We start from the raw sequence: 20,058 nt of genomic DNA, 5'->3' as shown, positions 1-20,058 counted from the left end.
TTTTAAGCTGTAGTAACTTGTCTTGTGCAACGAAAGTATTTCTCTAATGTGTAAAGCCCTGGTGGTTGTTTTCACAGCTTAATAGTGCTTCCTAAGCAGCTTGGTTTCACATGAAGACAATTTAGGCATCTTCATTGTTTCTATTAGAGCAGCCTGATTTCTTGGAAGGAATAAAAATGCTGGTAGACATAGAATGAAGATGCAAGTATTATTTTTTTTAAAACCCACTTTACAATAGGTATTCCCTGTTATCATCAGGGAAAAAAAAACCAACTGTAAATTTGATGTAAAATGTAACACTTAAAAGCAGTGAAAATTTTCTAAACTGATTTATTTCCCTGACTGCCAGGTAGGATTACATATAGTAAATCACTCCAGCTAGAGAGAGAAAATACATTTTTTTAAGGTGGGCACTAAGTTACTCCACCAGACGCACAATTCTGGATATGGCTCCTTTTATCACTGAACTTCAGCAGTAAATCCAAGATCCAAGGCTCCTTTGTCAGTCCTGAGAAGAACTTCTGCCTGCCATACAGCTCCTGTAAAGAAGTCCTATTCAAATAAGGCTAGGGTTTAACCAGAAGGCACCAACTTTCTGTTTAATGCAACAGTCATAGGTAAAATTCAGAATGGCACATTAGTCTCAAACCCTTTAACAATCAAGTCAGTGCCGTACGTTAATTACGCTGCAGCATAAAATACTCCAACATATTTGTGGGTGATAAGTCACTGAACAGATCTCCTATCAGTTTACATTCCATTATAAGCTGGTCCACCTCCACCTTCAGGTACTACCCAGTTAATGTTCTGACTTGGGTCTTTAATATCACATGTTTTGCAGTGGACACAGTTCTGAGCATTTATCTGCAGCCTTGATCCTTCTCCCGTTTCCAGAGGCACATATTCATAGACCCCTGCAAAGACAAGAAGGGAGCTATCACTTTGCTGAACAGCTTCCCCCTGCATGCATACTCTACTTACCAGCAACTGTAATGAGGGAAATATATTACTAATGTGATTTAATTCTCTTCTTCCATGTTTAATAGTTATTTCATCACAAAAGTACTGCTGGCATATTTTAAGACCTGCAACTGAACCCCCTTCTAGGAGGAAAATTAGGATAGAATGCTTGAAGTAAGTAGTAGGCCAGGTGGCTACTGAAGTACTTAGTCTTTCATCTTGCAGAAGGAGCTGACACACACATTTTTGTTACTTACCTGCTGGACAAAATCTTTGCTCTGGTCCATCGAATATGGCCAGATTCCTGCTCACAGGGACGCTGTCATCTTTGAGAGTTAAATGAGCGGGCTGGTCATGTTCATGGTTTGTACCACTTAAAGCCACAGATGACAGGAGATCAAAACTGATTTTTCCATCAGGCTTTGGGTATTCAATAGGTGTGCAGTCTTTGGCCGGCTTGAGCTGAGCAAAATCTGGTCCTAAATATATTTTTAATAAATTTCAGTATAGAATTATTGTAATTTGCAGTTACTCAAGAACAATTTAACTAAGCTGTTTTAACTTCCCTTGTCATCAGAATGAAGTACTTCATAAAAGGTAGCCTTTTTCACAAGACAAAAGACTATACTAAGTTGTACTAAACACTGTTTTAATCTCTTCATTTACATTATATGGTAGCTAATACGACAAAGTCTGCTTCAATTCTTTATCAATTTCCTTTGCACACTTTAACGCCTCACCACTGGACCAGATGTGCACCAGCTGAAACTAAGACCAGAAAAGACTGACCTGTAAATTTAGAATCTTCTTCAGGAGATAAAGAAATTACCTGGATGTTTTAATGTCCATGGTTCCATTCCTCTCAGTAGCCAATAAAATATACCTGTATATATCATCCCTCCATACACACCAAGTACACTATGGCAGGATGGTCGGATGTTTCTCACTGCATACAGCTCTTTCCAGACCCAGGACTTTTTCAGGTTCTCTTCATATTCTTGCACATCAAGTCCTAGGGCAGTACATTCATTACTTGTTAGGTACCTATAGTACATGAAGACTATCCTTGAAATAAAAAGCAGATGCTGAATAAAAGCAACTGCTAGCAATGAAGTCAGCAAAATAAGAATTTCAGAACTGTAAGCTAGGAATATACTACACAACATGTTTCAGCCTCTTGAATCAAGAGACCTGTTTTGTTGGTAGATACCTACTGCTCCTTTGTAGCCTCTATTGAATGAGCCACAAGCAGCATTAAATTGCCTCAAACCTCAGCAAAATATTAGACAGGTGGCTACATTGGCACCTCTGTGGGAAAACAGCTACTTGCTCAGAATCTGAGTGCTGACCAGGACAGTCTGCCTGTGATCCAAAGCCAGATTTGCAGTTCTAATGTCAAGTTCAAAAGCTTTTTCCATACAAGTTTGCAACCACAGTCCCATTTCAGTTACTATGGCTATGGCCCAATGGATGATGCCAGTGCTAGATCATTTCTCCCTTTGTAATCAGCACATTCATGAGATTTATTTGACTGCAAACTTCTGATTTAAACTCTTTGATTGTATTCTTTGCAAACACTAGGTATTTCACACTTGACACATCTACTGCAGTGTAGTTAAAGTCAAGTAATTATCTCAAAAAAAAAAAAGTTTCTTCAAATGAAAATTGTTTGAGAGCTTTTCCTTCACCGTTCTCCATTACTACTGTATAGGAATAAATGCTCTAAATAATCAGTTTTAAGCCTTTTCTATATATCAAAAGCATGCTTCAGTCTGTATTTCCCACAAAGCCCATTATCCCTGCAAAGAGAGGAAAGTGGCTGTAATAGTCCAGTCTTGACAGGACTGGAAGAAAACATATAAAACCTGTCCATAATCAAACAAGAGTGGCATACTACCCCACCAACACTGTTTATAGCTTCAGATGGATTCTAAGCATTTTAGCATGTCTAGCTGAAGTTTTAATTGTTCAGCACACCTTCTGTGGATGGCACATTTCAGCTGCATGGGAGCTCATTAGGCCTGAATCCACCAGTACAGAGAGGAGATTTCTAAAACGATCATCATGTGGCACCTGGCTATAGTGTCTATCTCCAGAGTGACTGGAATTCTAATTCTCTCTCTCTCCAGACTTTATTAACAGATTTAATGGGACAACTAAGGCTTAAACAAATCACTAGGTGATTTGTTTAAAGGTGGTCAGGAGCAGGTGCTTACTTCAACGTGCTTGTATTACATATAAAATAAAATACACATAATCTCAATCTGAGACGACTAAAAGATTAAAGGACAGAAAAAATGGACTGAATTAAAACAGTATCCTAACAGTAAGAGCAAATTTGAAAAATCTCACCCTGTTTTGCTGACATTTAATCTATTCCTTTCTTTTTTCCTGTTTCGACAGGCTTTCAGTAACACTTTCTGAATCATAAAGCACTACTTTTTAACATGTTTGTGGGAACAAAAGTATTCTGGTTTACTTATACAGGAAGCGTAATCTTACTTTTAAGATGGTCATTAGAGGTTCTAGGAGTAGGATCAATACTTATGAATAACTGAGCAATTTCTTTCTTAAATCATTTGACATTATCAATAGTAAATAAATAAAATATATAAAATAAATAATAAAATAAATTTTAAACACACCCATTTCATGATTTATTCACATTTCCAACTAATTCCTTCAGCCAGATTAATTACTGCTGTTAGCTGGTGGTGGTTCTAATTGAACACAAGGTAATTACAACTCAAAGTACAGTGATCTTACCTATTGTCTTTGATTGGAGGTTTTCGTTGATTAATTGACTAAAAATGGCTTCTGAAGCCAGCATGCCACTTTTCATTGCAGTATGTGTTCCTTTGATCTTGGGAACATTCATGAGTCCAGGACTGCAACCAATTAATAATCCACCTGGGAAGGTGAGTTTGGGTATTGACTGAAGAGAAAACAGAAAAAGGTGGTGGTTTTGTTCTTGTTTTTTAAAGTGAAAATAACATTCTGGAAATTAAACTGGCATAAGGCTTGAGTGTCCTTTCCATTTTCAGACTTGCATGTGTGCTCTCTAAACATTCAGCAGTGACTCCACTTAGTCAAGGAATTTTAGTGTAGTACGCATACAGGAACACAGACGTGGTACTTGTGCCGAGTATGAAAGTGGTAACATTTTCCTTATATCCTCTCTCCAGCTGCTTTATCTGCAACAAAACTCCATCAGTGTCCCCCACCGATACAGTTTTCCTCCTTCAGCCTCAAGTGAATTCTTTAAAATAAAATCCCAACCCCCCATTTGTTTCCCTGATCTCCACACAGTAAGTTGTACTCATCTCATCTCACAGTGTTTTTTTCCACAAATCTTTTTCTGTGAAACTGGACAATGCCATCATGCCTGTCCCCCTCCCCCTTATTTTAGAAGTTGCTCACCAGCCAACAAATATATTTTGGTGCAAAATCACCATCTTACTCCCGTTCTGTAAGCATAATGTCATAGAATATGGTCCACTCACAAACCTAACACAGCCAGATGATTTGCAAATGTCAGGCCAATAATATTAATGTACTATGTTATACACCTATATTAACTAAGGAATACCTCAGCTACCAAGGTGATGCAGATTTTAGACAGGGAACAGCTTCAAAATGCAGACTGACTGAGAACTTTGAGCAGAAAGCTCTGATCAATGCCTAACTCTAAAATTGCTGTAGGCAAGTTTTGAACATACCCTTCCTCCGAAGTCTTTAGTAATGAGCAGCACTTCTTAATCTAGCATCCTGCTTTTATTAACAGTCGGAAAGAATTAATTTTGCAGTAGCCTAAATAGCTTTACCCTAAACAAGTAGCTTTACTTAATGAAAAATATATCCCTTGTACTTTAAGATAACCCAAACCAAAAGTTTTGTTTCTTCTGCTTGTTCAGGTGTTAGCTCTTTACTAGTCACCAAGGACTGCTTACTTTTGAATAGTCATATAGCAATCACTAAAAAAAAGTATTACATAGCATTTCTTCTGTGTTCTGTGCAATTTGTTTAATCAGGGATGTAGTGATTTGGTTCATAGGAAAGGTAATTCAGGCTGAAAACACAACTACAACTTACTTTTCTGGGACCAGAAGTCTTAAGTTCAGCTACATAACACTATTTCAAAGGGATTAAGTATATAGGATGTTCTCTCTTTTCACAGAAAACAGCTGCTCTGTTAGATCTATTAGGATGCAATGGTGCAGCACTGACATAAGCATAGAAAGATTTCTTGACTGGCTCTTTGAATTGCATAGAAAGATGGTGATCAAGTACTTTTCTTCTGCAACCACTGTTTCACATAATATGCAAATAGTGACCAACATACTGCTAAAGAATAAATGAGATTAAAGATTAGTCATGGAACACAAAAGGTAGCACATCCTGCAGCTTTGGCAGTAATTCTCATTACTAGTACTATGGCACTTGGTGTCTATTTTCACAGTTAGTTGAAGAAACACATCATGCCAGTATGGCATAAGACCTCCCTGCCCCGGAGATACAGACACAAAATAAGGTTGCTTTGGAGAAGGGGAGACACCCGCTCCCTGCAGAGTCTTTCCTGCCAGCAGGAAAGATGGGAAACCTCATGTTCTTCCTCCCCTTAGCTCAGCTCAGGGCTTAAAATCTGTTAAGTGAGTCTAATATTTGACACTTAGATGGGTCATCAATATAAAGGTTTTTCCCCCGATATTCATAGCATACACTGTTCAACAACTGCAACACCTTTCATTTTTTCCACAAAACCCTTAAACCTTTCAAAGGTTTTTGATAAAATGGAGATGAAATAGAGGGTGCATGGGAATTTAAGTGCTTCATTTTGCAATTTTAATAAGATTAAGAAATAGTAGCTACAGAGATTAAGCTACTAAATTGTGATCCTGCCTTCCACATACCCTAAAAAACACGTGTACTCTTCTTCCCCCTTCACTCTGTGTTAAAGACTGAAGATCATGGCCATAAGGTTATCTATAACACACAAAAAGCTGAGGTTGACGGTAATTCTCTACACCTATTTGATGCAATACTGTTACCAAAATCAAAAACTGGAGCTACAGAATGACTTACATAAGAAAATATTCCTGGACTACAGTGATACAAATGAGTCAGACTGCTACAGTTATTAATCAAAGCAACACATGCAAAAGAAGAGCTAATCTTAAAACTCTTCCTAAGTGAATCATCAATAAAGCTTTTTTTTTACTGAAGCCATGTATTAAAAACAGTATTTTAAAAGAGTGACTTCATGATCAACTAGACAAATCTATCTACAGGAAATGTGAAAAAACACCAAAAAATCAACAAAACAAAGCATGCTTTTATATTAGGAACAGTGCAAAGTAAAGGATGTGTTGGTTTAAGATGTCCAAAGATGAGGCAGAGATGTGCAAGAGCTCTAGTTCTACTGACTGTGTAACTTAGCACAATGTCTGTAAGTGACTTCAAAAAATACTGTGTTCTTTCAGCCATACGTTTTGAGTATAAGGAGGATGCAACTAAAGTCACAATCTGGCTACTCCACCAAAGCCAGAAATTCAATGACTATCTGTGATAGAGAAACCAGTGCACAGGGTAGAAAAAGCAGCCCCTCTTGCATAAAGTCTAGATTAAAACATCTTGGTATTTTGCATCTTTCCTGTGTTAATAATGGAATGGCAATGGTTTTTGAAATAAGCCAGTAACACAGCTATGTTACAGCATGATATGACGTATTTCCACTGCAGAGTGGACAAAATCAACGCTCAGACTGATTAAATGTGCAGCATGGGTGTAATGAAGAAGTTGCTTCCTGAACCCACATGACTCACTCCCAGCAATGCACACTGGGGTCAAAGCCTAACTCCACACAACTGTGACAAGAGTGACGCTGCTGAAGAAACTCCACTTGTATTGCAGAAACAGCGTGAAGCCACATTTATACTAAGAAGAAGATGTTCAAAAAGGAAAGGCAAAGTAGTCAGAGGGCAGAGTGGAATGGCCCCACACACAGGCTGCAGATCATAAACACTCAGGCTAGTTTTAAGGTCCAAACTGAAAGGAGCATCTAGAAAATAGATCTGGGAGTACAGAGAACACACTGCCATGACCTGTGTTTCAAGATGAGAAGCTAACAGGTTGAAAGTACTTTAAAACTGTTAAATATAAACTCCAGATCCTTTTCTTGGCAAGCTTTTCCAGCCCTTTCAACTGAGTATAAGTCTTGATGAATACATATTCAAAATTTTACCTTTTACAGTACTTAAGTCAACAAAATGAACAAAGTATTCCACCTCCCAAGAAAGCAGAAATTCAAAGTTGTGCATGGAAGAGACTCAAGGTATTTGTATGTGAAGAGGTAAAGATTTACCTGCCAAACTACATTACAAATTCAGCACCATCAGTGACTTAAGGCTCAAGCACTGAAAAGGAGTTCCATTTGCTAGGATAAACAAGTAATTTGGAAGACCCCCCAGGAACAGATCAGTAGTACTACCCTGTCTTCCCCAAGATTCCAGGCAAAACAGAAGATTGTCTGTGGGCTTTGCTGCTGAACATATTTGACTGCAATATAAATTCCACTTCACTGGCTGCTCATGGCTTGGACAAACACTCTTTGCTGGGTAAAAAACTGTCAGTATGTCTGGGCTCAGAGTGTTGGTGAACAGAGCTCCACCCAGCTGACAGCCAGTCACTGGGGGGGTTCCCCAGGGCTCGGTGCTGGAGCCAGCCCTGTTTAATATCTTTATCAATAACCTGGACAAGGGGATTGAGTGCACCCAGTCAGTCTACAGGCAACACCGAGCTGGGTGGGAGTGTTTATCTGCTGCAGAGGGATCTGGACAGGATAGATCTATGGACCAAAGCCAATTATACTGACATGCAGTGAGGGAAAAGTGCTGTGTCCTGTCCTTGGGTTACAACAGCCCCATGCAGTGCCTTAGGCCTGGGGCAGAGTGACTGGAAAACTGCCTAGCAAAAAAGGACACGGGAGTCCTGCCAGCTGACCATGAGCCAGCATGTGCCAGGTGGTCAAGAAGGCCAACAGCATCCTAGCTTGGATCAGAAATAGCAGGACCAGGGCAGTGATTATTTCCCTGTAGTCGGCACTGGTGATGCTGTATCTTGAATCCTTTGCTCAGCTTTGGGCCCCTCACAAGACATTAAAGTGCTGGAGTGTGTCCAGAGAAGGGCAACAGAGTTCATGAAGGGTCTGGAGCTTGGGTCTTATGAGGAGCAGCTGAGGGAGCTGAGGGTGTTTAGCCTGGAGGAAAGGAGGCTCAGGGGAGACCTTATTGCTCTCTACAACCACCTGAAAGGAGGGTGTACTGAGGTGAGGGTCAGTCTCTTCTCCCAAATAACATGTGACAGGAAGAGAGGAAAGGGCCTCAAGTTGTGCCAGAGGAGGTTTAGATTGGATATTAGGAAAAATATCTTCACAGGAAAGGTTGTCAGGCACTTGCACAAGCTGCCCGGGGAAGTGGTTGAGTCGCCATGCCTGGATAAGACCTACAGATGTGGCACTTAGGGACGTGGTTTAGTGGCAGACTTGGCAGTGGTGGACCAGTGATTGGAATCAATGATGTAAATGGTCTTTTCCAATCTAAACGTTTCTATAATTCTGTATTTCATCTAGAAAGTAAAGTGAATATGTCAGATTTTCAGTATGAGAGCCTATGTTCTTCTGTCCAGCAGAACATTTGGTATAGCATGCAGCCCAAATCTACAGCACTAAATACGTGGCTATAGAGAACTCAAAGTTAAAAACTTTGTGAAAAAAATTACCTGGATACCACCTTCATTTAATGCTCTGGCACCGTAGGCAATCCTTGTTCCACCCTCCAAAGTAGGCTGTACACTAGGATGGTGCTTCCACCTCTGAAATTCCCTAAATGGATTCAAATAGGGATTTTGATAATCTAAACCAACCTTAAAAAAAGAAAAAGTGCACATTAATAAAAATAAGGTATGGAATTTCAACAAAAATTTGAAATTAAAACAATTGCACATTACTGCATCAAGTCTTGTCAAGTTTTTACTAAAGCAACCTCAGGATCTTTCTACTTAAACTACTAGCAAAAATACATTCTACTAATGGTACAGCAGAAGCAAGTCTGAATATTTGCTGCTACAGGTTTGTTCTTGTCCCCACCTGAAACATGGAAAATATTTAATTGCATTGTAACCACCTTTCAGCTGTCTTTGGAATAAAATGGATTAAATTAAGCATGGTTTAATGGGTGGCATAAGCATGAAAACTTGTTTTAAATTTGTATTTCAACCTCTGCCCTAGAAAAGCTGAAGGAAAAGGTAAACAATTATTTTTTGATTGTTATATCCTTGTGCTCACATACTTTAAACAGTTCTTAAAATTGTTTAGTAGTCAATTATAATTTCCAATTAGCTGAGCCAAAAGCACAGGGAAGCAATGATGAAAGCACAAAATGGGAGAAAAAAGATTGCCAGTGGGCTGGATGTCCAGGATTCTTATGCATTTGAGAATTTGCCCAAATACATACTCTGTATTTCCCATCTTTAAGATAAATTCTTAAAAAGAATTCTGTTGCTGAATTTTTGTCTTTTGAGAAAGGAGTTATTTCTGGTTCCAGTAAGCTTTATTGGAGATAAAGAACAATATATATCAGGAGTCAGCAGCAATCAAGACTCTGATTTCTGCGGCAGCTCGCTGCTTTTAGAGCAGTGCTTACATCTACTTTGCTGACAGGATAAAATTAATGAACAAGTTTCAAACTAAGGGTAAAATAACCCTACTGCAAGAATCATCTCAGACTGAAATAGGCATGAAGTTCAAAGACAAAAAGGTGATTGTGTGTTGACAGAGAAATTGATTTTTTCCTCTCTGGAGAGATTATGAACATTACTGATTACCTCCCATTCTCTGTGAGAATCAGAGCTCTCTGCCCTTCTAAAACCAAACAGAATTTGAATATCTACTGTATGTACTTATTAATTCCAATATTGGAAATCTGTACAGGACAAGTACACGTGTCTGAAAAACGCTAAAAAGTTTTTTCTCAATGTTTCTTACAAAACAGACAGAAATAGAGTCTTTCACACACTCTGTAATCCTTCTGAAATCTAGGAGACAGAAGTGTCAGCTCAGTCCCATGCTGCTAAAAGTCCAGTTTGTGTGCTTGACTCTTACAACATCTGTGTTCAAGCACGTGCACAGGGTAAATAGTGAATTTTTCATTTGGAACTGTAGGTGATAGAGAATATTTCCAATCCTTGCTCCTTGCATCAACTGGCTGCCAGAATGACATCACGCTATCTCTAGTGATCTCACTGCTTCTGATAAAGAGGCAATAAGCAGGAAGAAGCTGCCTGCCCAATTCAGAAAGGCAGCTGGGGTGGAGAATACAAAAAACAAAGTGAAGAGCTCAGAAATGAAAGGGATATTGCTTGTAGCACAGCAGTGCTTCCACTTTATATGCTTCTCTCAAAAAATGGAGTTACACACAAGGTTAACACATGAATTAGGAAATGTACAAAGTGCATGTGATTTAGATTTCCTAACTTGCAAAAATTTTTTGAGCACAGTTTTGATTACTCATTTGGTTTTGCCTTTACCAAAATTTGCTTGGTTTGCAAAGAAATTATTTGTAAGTTTTCTAGTTGGTCTCAATAAAAGACACTGGATTAAAGATAGATGAATATGACAAATTAGCCTTCCCTAATACAGGCATAAGAACAATTAAGATTGAGAAAGGACTAAATTTGGTTTGTTGCTATCCTTGTATTTACATTTTCTCATTAAAAGAGAGAAAAGAAACTGCAAAAAAATGAAGGTCAAACAACAAGCAAGCATGAAAAAACTAACTTCACTTACCACAAATCCAAGAGCAACTAAAGGTTCAGGCTCATTTAAGTGATAAAGAAAGGATCCCCCATATGTATGTCTGTCTAAAGGCCAGCCTACAGTATGTTCCACTCTTCCTGGTTTCCATTTCTTTTCATCAATAGTCCATAACTGAAATGAAGATGACCAAAAAATTACTTCAGATTGCAAAGTAATGGCCTTTCAATAAATAATCAAAGACAAACACACAATCACATATAGGAGAAATTTTATTTACTCCTATGAGCAATGCAAAAATTCATACAGCAATATGCCAGCTGTTAAGTACAGTTTTTTTAGATTACCACTGAAGATTTTCACAATACCTCTCTTTCTTTAAATGTTGTGTATCAGAAAATGTGACTGAGACTGCAGTACTACACCCAAAATTTTCATTCAACCACAAGATTCCTAATATTAGTGACTTTGACAGATACTTCTCCTACAGAATGCAATGCTTATGTTGACTTTTTTTCTTTAAGAGTATTATTTTTTCATACAATTCTATGAATTATCTTGTAAGTTTTCAAGGTCAGGACAAAGCAATATGCCTGAGTTGATGTAAATATTTTCTGTCAAACAAATTGTCCTGTCTCTGCTGTCTCCTACACATTTCCAGTGCTCCACTGACCCATGGTGAACTCAGAGAAGCATTTTCATGTTTTCAGGAGTGAGTCTATTTCCTGCTCATTTCACAAAACATCTTTTCACCATGGAGATACGTGCCAGGCACAGTCTAATGACAGAGGGGCACTTGAGCACCATAAGATCAGCTCAGGCACGGAGGGTACGTCTACATTAAAGTTCCAGTTTAGATTAAAGAACACATTTTTGAATGGGACTTCTGATTCCACCCACTTACTGTGCTTTGATTCCCATCATACAGCAGTCATGGAAGGCATGAACTGGATTCCTTCACGTGAAACTAAAAGACTGGGTCCTGAAAGTCCATCTAAAGCATTCCAGTCATGAAAAGGCACTCAGTCCATGGGACTAGATCACAGCTAGTCCAAAATAAAAATAAACCTGAGGAGTGCATAGTACAGATATCAGCTCATGAGCACCAACTGCTCCACTTCAGATCCACTCCTACTGGACTGCACCATTTGCTAAAGAAGACACAGTCTCATCTGGAAGCAAGGGAACTCTACAGGAAAACCCTTCTTTACTGACAACTTCAGTATTAGAAACTGTAACCAAGATTCTGCTGTATATTTACAGAGTGGTTATTCTCTACAGAAGAGTAAACTCATCATTTAACAAATATTTTGTAGCTGTAAGCACATACCTAAAGTAATAAATAAAGAATATGTAATGGTCAAAACTCTGAACATATTCTAAAATAATACAGCTCCTTTTCATGAGTGATATTTCCTGAGTATAGAATATTTTAAAAAGGAAACCTCATTCCTATCCCAATTTTATATGCCCAATGATGGGAGATTTTTTTTAAAGAAAGGCTCATCCAGAAGGTGTTTCAGAGACCACAACTCATCATCTGGAACAGCTCTCTTCCCTCTCTTTCATTAATATACAGAAAGTCTTTTCTTCCCTCCTCATGTACTAAACCCCCCCAAAATTAGGCAGCACAAATCCCTCTCTCATTTAGTACAAGTATTGAAAACAGATTTCACAAATGAAACTAATTTGAAAATCTTAACAGAGCGGATTCACAGGTACCTCTAGTTATAACAGATACAAGAGAAGCAGCAGCTGAATCAGAACAGTCACAACATTCAGCAAGCATCAGCTCTGATCAGCTTCAGAACAGCAAAGATTCTGAAGTCTGAAAGTGTAACCCAAAATCTTTAATTCTCATGTCTTACACAAATTAGCTAGACAGCAAACAGGAGCTACCTTAAAGTCTTACGGTATTTTCCTTAATTGTTAAAATTATGCAAGTGATACCTCTTTCAATCCAATGCCATAGCTCTGGGGTTGACAGTTCTCCCTTAGGTTGTATTTTTTGTACAGCTGTTTGGCTAGATGTCCATGACAACCTTCAGCAAAGACTGTGACTTTAGCATGGAGTTCCAAGCCTCTTTCAAAGGTAGCCTGCAAAAGGACAGCATTTCATCAGCAGTTAGGTCTGTGCCACACCAAACTGACAGCAAGAAAATGGAGAGTAATAAAGTGATTTTACACTACTTGGTAACACAACTCAAAACCTAAAAACCATTGCAAACTTTGGTTCTAGTTCAGCTGTCCTTTCCACCTAACCATGACACACCCCTGGCAAGTCTTGGAATGGAATTCCAGTAAAGTAGCACTACAGTGAATTGGTATTTGTCCCTGAAAAAGAGAATCTTTTCCAGATCAGAGGATACTTTTATCAGATCTGCTCATGCACATGGTGCAAAGAAACTCTGACAGACAAAGAATCTTTACCTGTAACCTCACACTTTAATCTTTGCTCATGAAGTCACATTACAATAAAAACATTGTGTGTGCCCCAACACGACATAGACTGAACAGAATTACCATATCCAAAAAACCTGCATCAGCCCTGCTCCCAAAACGACCCACTGCTTCAGAATAAAGATACTATGACATTACTCCAACTTTGCATGTTAAAACATACAGTAAAATTAAACTAAATAAAATATAATTATAAAAAAATTCTCATTAAAAATTCCAACGAGATTGAGAACCAAATAAGGGGAGTTGGCATACTGCTGTATTAGGACATCACCTGCATCTGTGAGCACACTGGACAAGAATATAGATTATGTTTGCAAATTTTTTATAAAGAAAAAAGCTCGATTTCAGTCAGAAAGTTCAATGTTGAAAAAGACAAGGAAAACAGTTTTGGATGAAGACCTCCAGCAGTACCCAATTAAACCATCTCAAGGTAAGCCAGCATAGGTCCAAAAGAAGCTTACTGCTTCTGTTTTTAATTGTCTCTCAGGTGCAATCTGTTTGTAACTTACTGGCTGGAAACCTCTGAAGAAGCCTAGCAAATGAAAATGTTCCCTCTAGCTGAGAATTACATTTGAACAGGAGTCACGAGATTTTGCCAAATTTTTATACTCTTTGAATTTCTGATTGTCAACGTGAACATGAATCAGTTTTACAAAATACTAAAGAAAGAGTTACCTCCTGATCTAAAGATTAAAAATATCTAGTGTCCACTCTGAAGTAGATTTATATAAAACAAATTAACTACAACTCGACATGTAAATATTAGAAATTAGCGAATTTGAAACATTTCAGTAATGCAACAGAGTCATATTTCATAGTTAACAACCTTCTCCAGTATCTACACAGGAATCAATGTGCAACTTTCTACAATGTATTTTTACCACTGTCATTTTTGTTTGGTTGGTGCTGACTGCAAGGTGAAAATCTACTCATTAACCACTGTCTAATTGATTAGGCTCTGTATAAACACATTGAAGATATTCTTGCCTTGGAGGTTATACAAACTATATCTATTTACCTGAGCCTTTGTGCCCTGGAGGCAGTACCAGCTGACCAGCTGACAGCTAGAACACTTGAACTGAGTGATAGTGCAGTAAAAAAAGCTGCAGTAGTGGCACACTTATTATGTACATTAAAGAAGTTAAGAGACACATTCTTCCAGAATAAATGGGAAAAAAAACCCAAACTATGTTTTGAGGATGTTAAAAAATACACCTAAAATCGTTGCTTCCCATCTTAAAACAAACCCCCACAAAGCTTTACTGCCGCAGAAGCTGCACACGTTACTTGTGCCACCTTCTGGACAAAACATGCACTGGAAAACAAGAGCGTGTCTGTCCCCTACAGCACATACACAATATTACACTGGAAAAATAAATTACTCCTCCACTGGCTATGTTCTCTCAAAACAAGAACGAGTCTTTTCTTCTCACTCCCTGCCTTAAATGGGGAAGAATAGCCCGCACTCTATGAGAAAGTGAATACCTCTTTGAAACTATAGGAAACCAGAAAAAAACTTCATAAAAGAAAGCAAATGTTACGTAAAATCTCGTACTCCTAATTTATGTAGTCAAATAACTCTGTGTGAAAGTTGTTCCGAGTAACTCTGAGGTGCTACATTCTCCCAACATATTATACAGGGAAACAGCACACTTAGGGCAGGTTCCGGATTCCACTAAAAAACCAAAAATCCAAGTCTGACACTTAGGGCAGGTAGTCACGTCACCTTCTAGATGCAGAAACATGACCAACCAGCATAAAGGTACAACAACTCAGTATGCACCTTGCCCCAACAAGGCAGACACTCTCAGCAAGTGCAACTGCAGCTGTCAATATCAAGAAAACCAAACCAGCCAGAAGCACACTCTCTTACATGTTGCTAGTTACCACCTGGACTAAGGCCTTCTATTTCGCCTTTGGACATTTTTTCCAGGAGTTCCTGGAATTCTTTCCTTTGTTTCCTGATTTGTCATATGCCAAACACCCTTACAATATCTCCTTCGAGGTAACTTCTCTGAAAATGTTTTTTCTACTAATCTCAGAAGAATATTACAATGTTCTGAGACCAGAACTTTCACAGGTAATTGATCCAGTTAAATACAGAGAGGGAAGACAGGTACTGAATTCTACACCTTTTCTCATGGTGCAGCAAGACTACTGATGGCAGTAGAAGCAGGTGTATCACAATTTCCATAATTAGACCCCTAGTTATGGGTAAGAATAGATACTTACTTTAGGTGCTCCATCCTTCTGAATGCCTACATCATTAGTTGCTATCCCTTTCACGCTGCCATCTTCATGAAAAAGTACCTTTGGAAATATTTAAACAAACAAAAACCATTGTAATGATCTGTACTTTGAATCTATTCATTAAAAGTTCTAAAGCAGAACTTTTAAGCACCATGACTTTAGTGGTCAGACATGAAGGTTACACATTCATTCACATACTGCATGATCCACTTGCACTTTGCTAGATCTGAGCCAGGGAATTTAGACACAGAAACACAGTTTTCACAATATATATCTGTTAAAAGGAAAGTTGCACAGGTACAAATGATCACGATTGCACTGAGAGGGGCTCCAAACTTAAAATAAGTTAAAGGGGCTCCACTTTTCATATACACACACTGATGTCATTAGTACCTCAGCTGCTGCATAGCCTGGATATATCTCAACACCCAAAGCTTCTGCTTGTTCACCTAGCCAACTCACAAAGTGGCCCAGACGTACTATGTAATTTCCATGATTAACCATCGGAAGTCCTAGGCAAAAAAAGACACACACACATATAAAACATAGGACACTAAGCAAAATAACTGAGGCTGTACACAGCAGATGTCACATCTACAGCTGCTATCTTCAAGGTAGTGTCATCTGTTATCACAGCCATCACCTACACAGAGTGTATCACTGTAACCTATTACATTCTACATACACTTGCTGCAATACACTGAATCAAACTTGTTTTGATTCATGGAGAAGTTGAAAAAGACACAGAGGAAGTTGACTCTCTTCTCCCTCACCAAACTTTACCGGGAAGAATTGGCACTGGAATTCTAGATTTCTCTGTTAAAATTCCAAACTTGTCTTCAGTTACAGGAGTATTAAGTGGAGCCTACAAAAATAAAACAGAAGAAGTAGAGAGTTATGTTTTCTTAGCCTATCCAACAGTAACAACAAAATCAAACAATCAAACTGGCAGTCAAGTGCAGGTTTAGTATAGCACTTCTATAGGAAGGTATCACAAAAGAGAAGATAAAGTACTTTATGAGGCAGTCATCGGGCAAGAATCAACACAACTACTGAGGTTAAAAATATAAAATATAACTTTGCAAATAACATCTATTGTACACAGGCTTGTACTACATCAATATTCTACACCTTTCTAAGGCAGCTCAACTTGCATATTTGTCACAGTAAGGCAAACCAAAGAGTTGATGGTTGACTTCTTGCAGCTCTCAGGTGACAGCAGGCAGCTGGCTGCAAGTCAGATGGCTGTCCTGGGAGAGATGGCAGCTCATTTCCTGCTATCGGCCCTCCTAAAATCATCTCAGGCCTTTGTTACACCACAGTGTCTGCACAGAAGTCAGCGTACTCAGTGCCATTTGCACGAAGAGCTACTGTACAGAAGCAGCAAGCCTGTCATTGGTAAGAACCAAGCATCTTCCTACTTGTGCACAGGAGCTGGATTCCGCACAGAGGCAGCAAGTGCAGGGCACCCCATGCTGCACCAGACATACTGTGTATATGAAGTAGGACTACTACAGGAAAGAGCAAAGGCCACATTAGACAGCAGTAGACAGAAAACTTTTAGCATTGTCGAACTAGAGGAAACAGACTAAAAAGAAGGTACTTGTTTTTGTTTTGTTCCATCGATGTATTTTAAAATGGTACTAATTACTAATGGTACCAGGTACTAACTCATACCAGAATGAGTCAGAGATGAAGTTCATTACAAGCAATTAGTAATTAACTTCAGTATTTACATGCTTATACATACCCCTCGCTCCTTCCAGTCTGGAAAGAGTTCTTCTAAGGACCTTGGCTCGAGACAAGCACCAGACAATGTATGTGCACCAATCTGAGAAGCCTTTTCCACCAGACAAACACGCACTTCTTTGCTGTGCTCAGCAGCCAACTGTTTGAGTCGAATGGCTGCAGAAAGGCCTGCAGGGCCTGCTCCCACAATGACAACATCAGCTTCCTCTGCAAATCTTTCCATGTTTACCCCTTCAATAGAAAAAAAAAAGATAATAACATAATCCAATCTCCAATTTCTTCCAACCCCTCTCTCACTAAACCTAAACCCTCACTGTAAGAACAACTGAAAAACCAAGCAGATACATACTGAACAGAACTAAATCTTGTTGTGACAATCACTAAACCAAAAGCTGCTTGTATATTTTCTTTCTAAAAACAAGCATGAAGTTTCTTTTGATGCTATTGTACAGCACTGAAGACACTCATCATGAGATAACAACCAAAAACTTCATTTGAAATATTAGTACTGTATTTAAGCATAGAGAATTTCCATAAAGAGAAAAAAACAGCAACACATTTTAGTGTCATTAAAACTCAGCAATAATAATAATAATAATAATAATAATAATAATAATAATAATAAAGCAGCTTTTAAAGAATGCAATGTTTTTACCTTCCCATCGTTTGTCTTTGTCCCGAGGATGAATTGTGTAATGTGTAGTTATGCGAGGCACAGAGGCAGTAGAGGCACATCGTGAGACATGCAGCGATAGAAGGCAATCTTTCCTTATCAACTTTAGAGCATGAAAGCACTGACGTGCTGCAAAAACAAGAAGCAACTTCGTCAAATCAGTAGTTTTCCAGATTTTTCAAAATTTCACAGACACAGGTGGCACAACAAGTATGACAGCTTCCCTGCCCCAAAGGCTACCAGGTGATATTAACATGAGGAACCAGAAACATGGATTTTTAAATGTTCAAGTTAGGAGGATGCTGTGTAGTTTTTTATTGGGGGGGGGGGGAAAGGGAGGGAAGAAGCTTCCCCTTTAAGCATTCTTCATGCAGTACACAGGCCACACAGCTGACACATGTGTCTATACAGGTGAAACACATTTTAAGTTCCAATTTAATTATTTAGTTTTGAACTTCAAAAGATTTATTTCAGACTGCATTAAACGTGACCAAACTGTAGAAACAGGACATGCAAGTTTAGCTCTTCTGACATCTCAACACATGTTGAGGCACACAGCTTGGGCTACTAATACAAGACAGGTCATCTAAAGTACCTGCCACAGTCTACAACAAAAGCAGAGACTTAAACCCAAGTATGCTTAGCCAAAGATAAAGCAGATACAGGTAACCTTTACCTTTGCTGCAGATACAGTAATTGTTGCAAGAACAAATTAGAATTTCTTAGTAAGCAAATGGACCAAAAATAAAGTTTCAAATTATCAAACCAGGACTCTTTTCAGAGGGCTATTACGTGCCATCATTTTCCTCTTTTAGAAACAAATAATAAGCGTGTGTGATTTGTATTAAACCAACCTAGTACAGTTAGTATGAAAACTAGTTATAGTTAAAAGGTCTGTGAACCAAAGTGCCTTGACTAATAGTTTTTCTTTCTTAGAGAATTCTCTATTTTCAGGGATGAAGAATAACACCATATTTAACATGGAGTATTTCTACAAAACTACATAAGTAAAATCACCAGCATGCTATGACAAATGTTCACTTGAGAATGGCAATTGGCAAGGCCAGCACAAGCATCCTGTGTCATAACCCTGCCCAGTGACAGTCAGGGTACAGGTCTCTATATGCAAGTTAGCAAGTATTATCCATGTTGGTTGCTTAACAGGAAATCTGTACCTAACCAACGTAACTTAAAAGCTATTATCACACCACCTCATGATTCTTAGTTATCCTTTACCTGCAACCAGGCAGCACCTGAGAACAAGTACTCCATAAGGCTGATAACAACTACACCCATACCTGTATTTCATGAAACTTTAATTTAACTTTCAGGATTTTTTTATTTGAACATAAGTGATGGTAGTAAGAATCACCCAGGATATTTTTAAAAATCAATTACTTCACACATGTAAAAGAAGTGAAACTCTGCTCTGAACGCGTCTGGTAATAACAGAGGTGGGTGCAAACACTGGACGGTCAGAGTCTTCCCCAGGGAGCGCACTGAGCCTGTGCCACCACGCTGTCGAGAGCTCACGGACTCGGAAAGCCATGGGAAGAGCCAGGCGATCCCCAAGGAGAAACTTTGCTCTGCGGCAGCCCTTTAGCAACAGCTGTCGGGATGCTGTCTCCGCAACTACTTCCCAACTAAGTGCCCTCGTTCCACTGCTTTATTTTACCCTTTAAAGCAGGTGACATCTAGTGTCGCTCAAAAAACCCGCCCATCCCTTTACGCACCCCGCTGCAGGTGAATAAACCACGTCAACATCACAGAGCTCGGGAGCGGGCAGCGCTCACGCACAGCCCTGCCCTCCCTCCTTCGGGCAGACAGAGGCCCCGGGCAGAGGGAGCCACGGGGTCCCAGCCCGCGGGCCCCGCTCCGGCCCCGCGTCCGCCCGGACACCGGCGCGACCCAGCCGCGACCTTTGCTCTGCCTCGGCGCCGCGCCAGCCGCCGGCCCCACCCGCCCCGCCGAACGGCCGCCCCAGCCCAGCCCGGCCCAGTCCAGCCGCGGCCCCGGCCCCTCCGGCCGGCCCCGGCGCGTTACCTCGGCGGGCGGACGGGCAGCGATAGAGCAGCATGGCAGCGGCCCCCGGACACCCTCCGCTTCCCGCGACCGCGCTGCGCACACCCCGCCGGCCTCGGCCCCGCCGCGCCTG

General features: G+C 39.6%; 1 protein-coding gene across 1 annotated transcript; it reads right to left on the bottom strand.

Moving 5' to 3' along the window:
* Window positions 1-313: 313 nt before the first annotated feature.
* ETFDH (electron transfer flavoprotein dehydrogenase) lies at window positions 314-20,056 on the bottom strand. The gene is made up of 13 exons (XM_069013585.1): window positions 19,947-20,056; window positions 17,886-18,032; window positions 17,232-17,461; window positions 16,265-16,346; window positions 15,875-15,993; window positions 15,464-15,541; window positions 12,719-12,865; window positions 10,802-10,942; window positions 8,737-8,880; window positions 3,727-3,895; window positions 1,790-1,972; window positions 1,218-1,439; window positions 314-914 (listed from the first exon to the last, which is right to left on the bottom strand). The coding sequence occupies exons 1-13, from the start codon at window positions 19,978-19,980 to the stop codon at window positions 751-753; spliced, it is 1,860 nt and encodes a 619-aa protein (XP_068869686.1). The 5' UTR covers window positions 19,981-20,056; the 3' UTR covers window positions 314-750.
* Window positions 20,057-20,058: the final 2 nt, after the last annotated feature.

The sequence above is a fragment of the Aphelocoma coerulescens genome, chromosome 4 (genome assembly GCF_041296385.1).
Source record: "Aphelocoma coerulescens isolate FSJ_1873_10779 chromosome 4, UR_Acoe_1.0, whole genome shotgun sequence".
Taxonomy (NCBI): Eukaryota; Metazoa; Chordata; class Aves; order Passeriformes; family Corvidae; genus Aphelocoma; species Aphelocoma coerulescens.
The sequence above is the reverse complement of the archived record's forward strand: the minus strand, read 5'-3'. Positions and strand labels throughout refer to the sequence as shown.

What these genes read in the sequence shown, in the direction of transcription:
- ETFDH (XM_069013585.1), bottom strand. Translation starts at nt 19,980, where the DNA reads ATGCTGCTCTATCGCTGCCCGTCCGCCCGCCGAG. An exon ending in ATGGACATTAAAACATCCAG is followed by an intron (nt 1,440 to 1,789) that starts GTAATTTCTTTA and finishes AAATATATTTAG; the next exon opens with GACCAGATTTTGCTCAGCTC. An exon ending in GCAAAGATTTTGTCCAGCAG is followed by an intron (nt 915 to 1,217) that starts GTAAGTAACAAA and finishes TTGTCTTTGCAG; the next exon opens with GGGTCTATGAATATGTGCCT.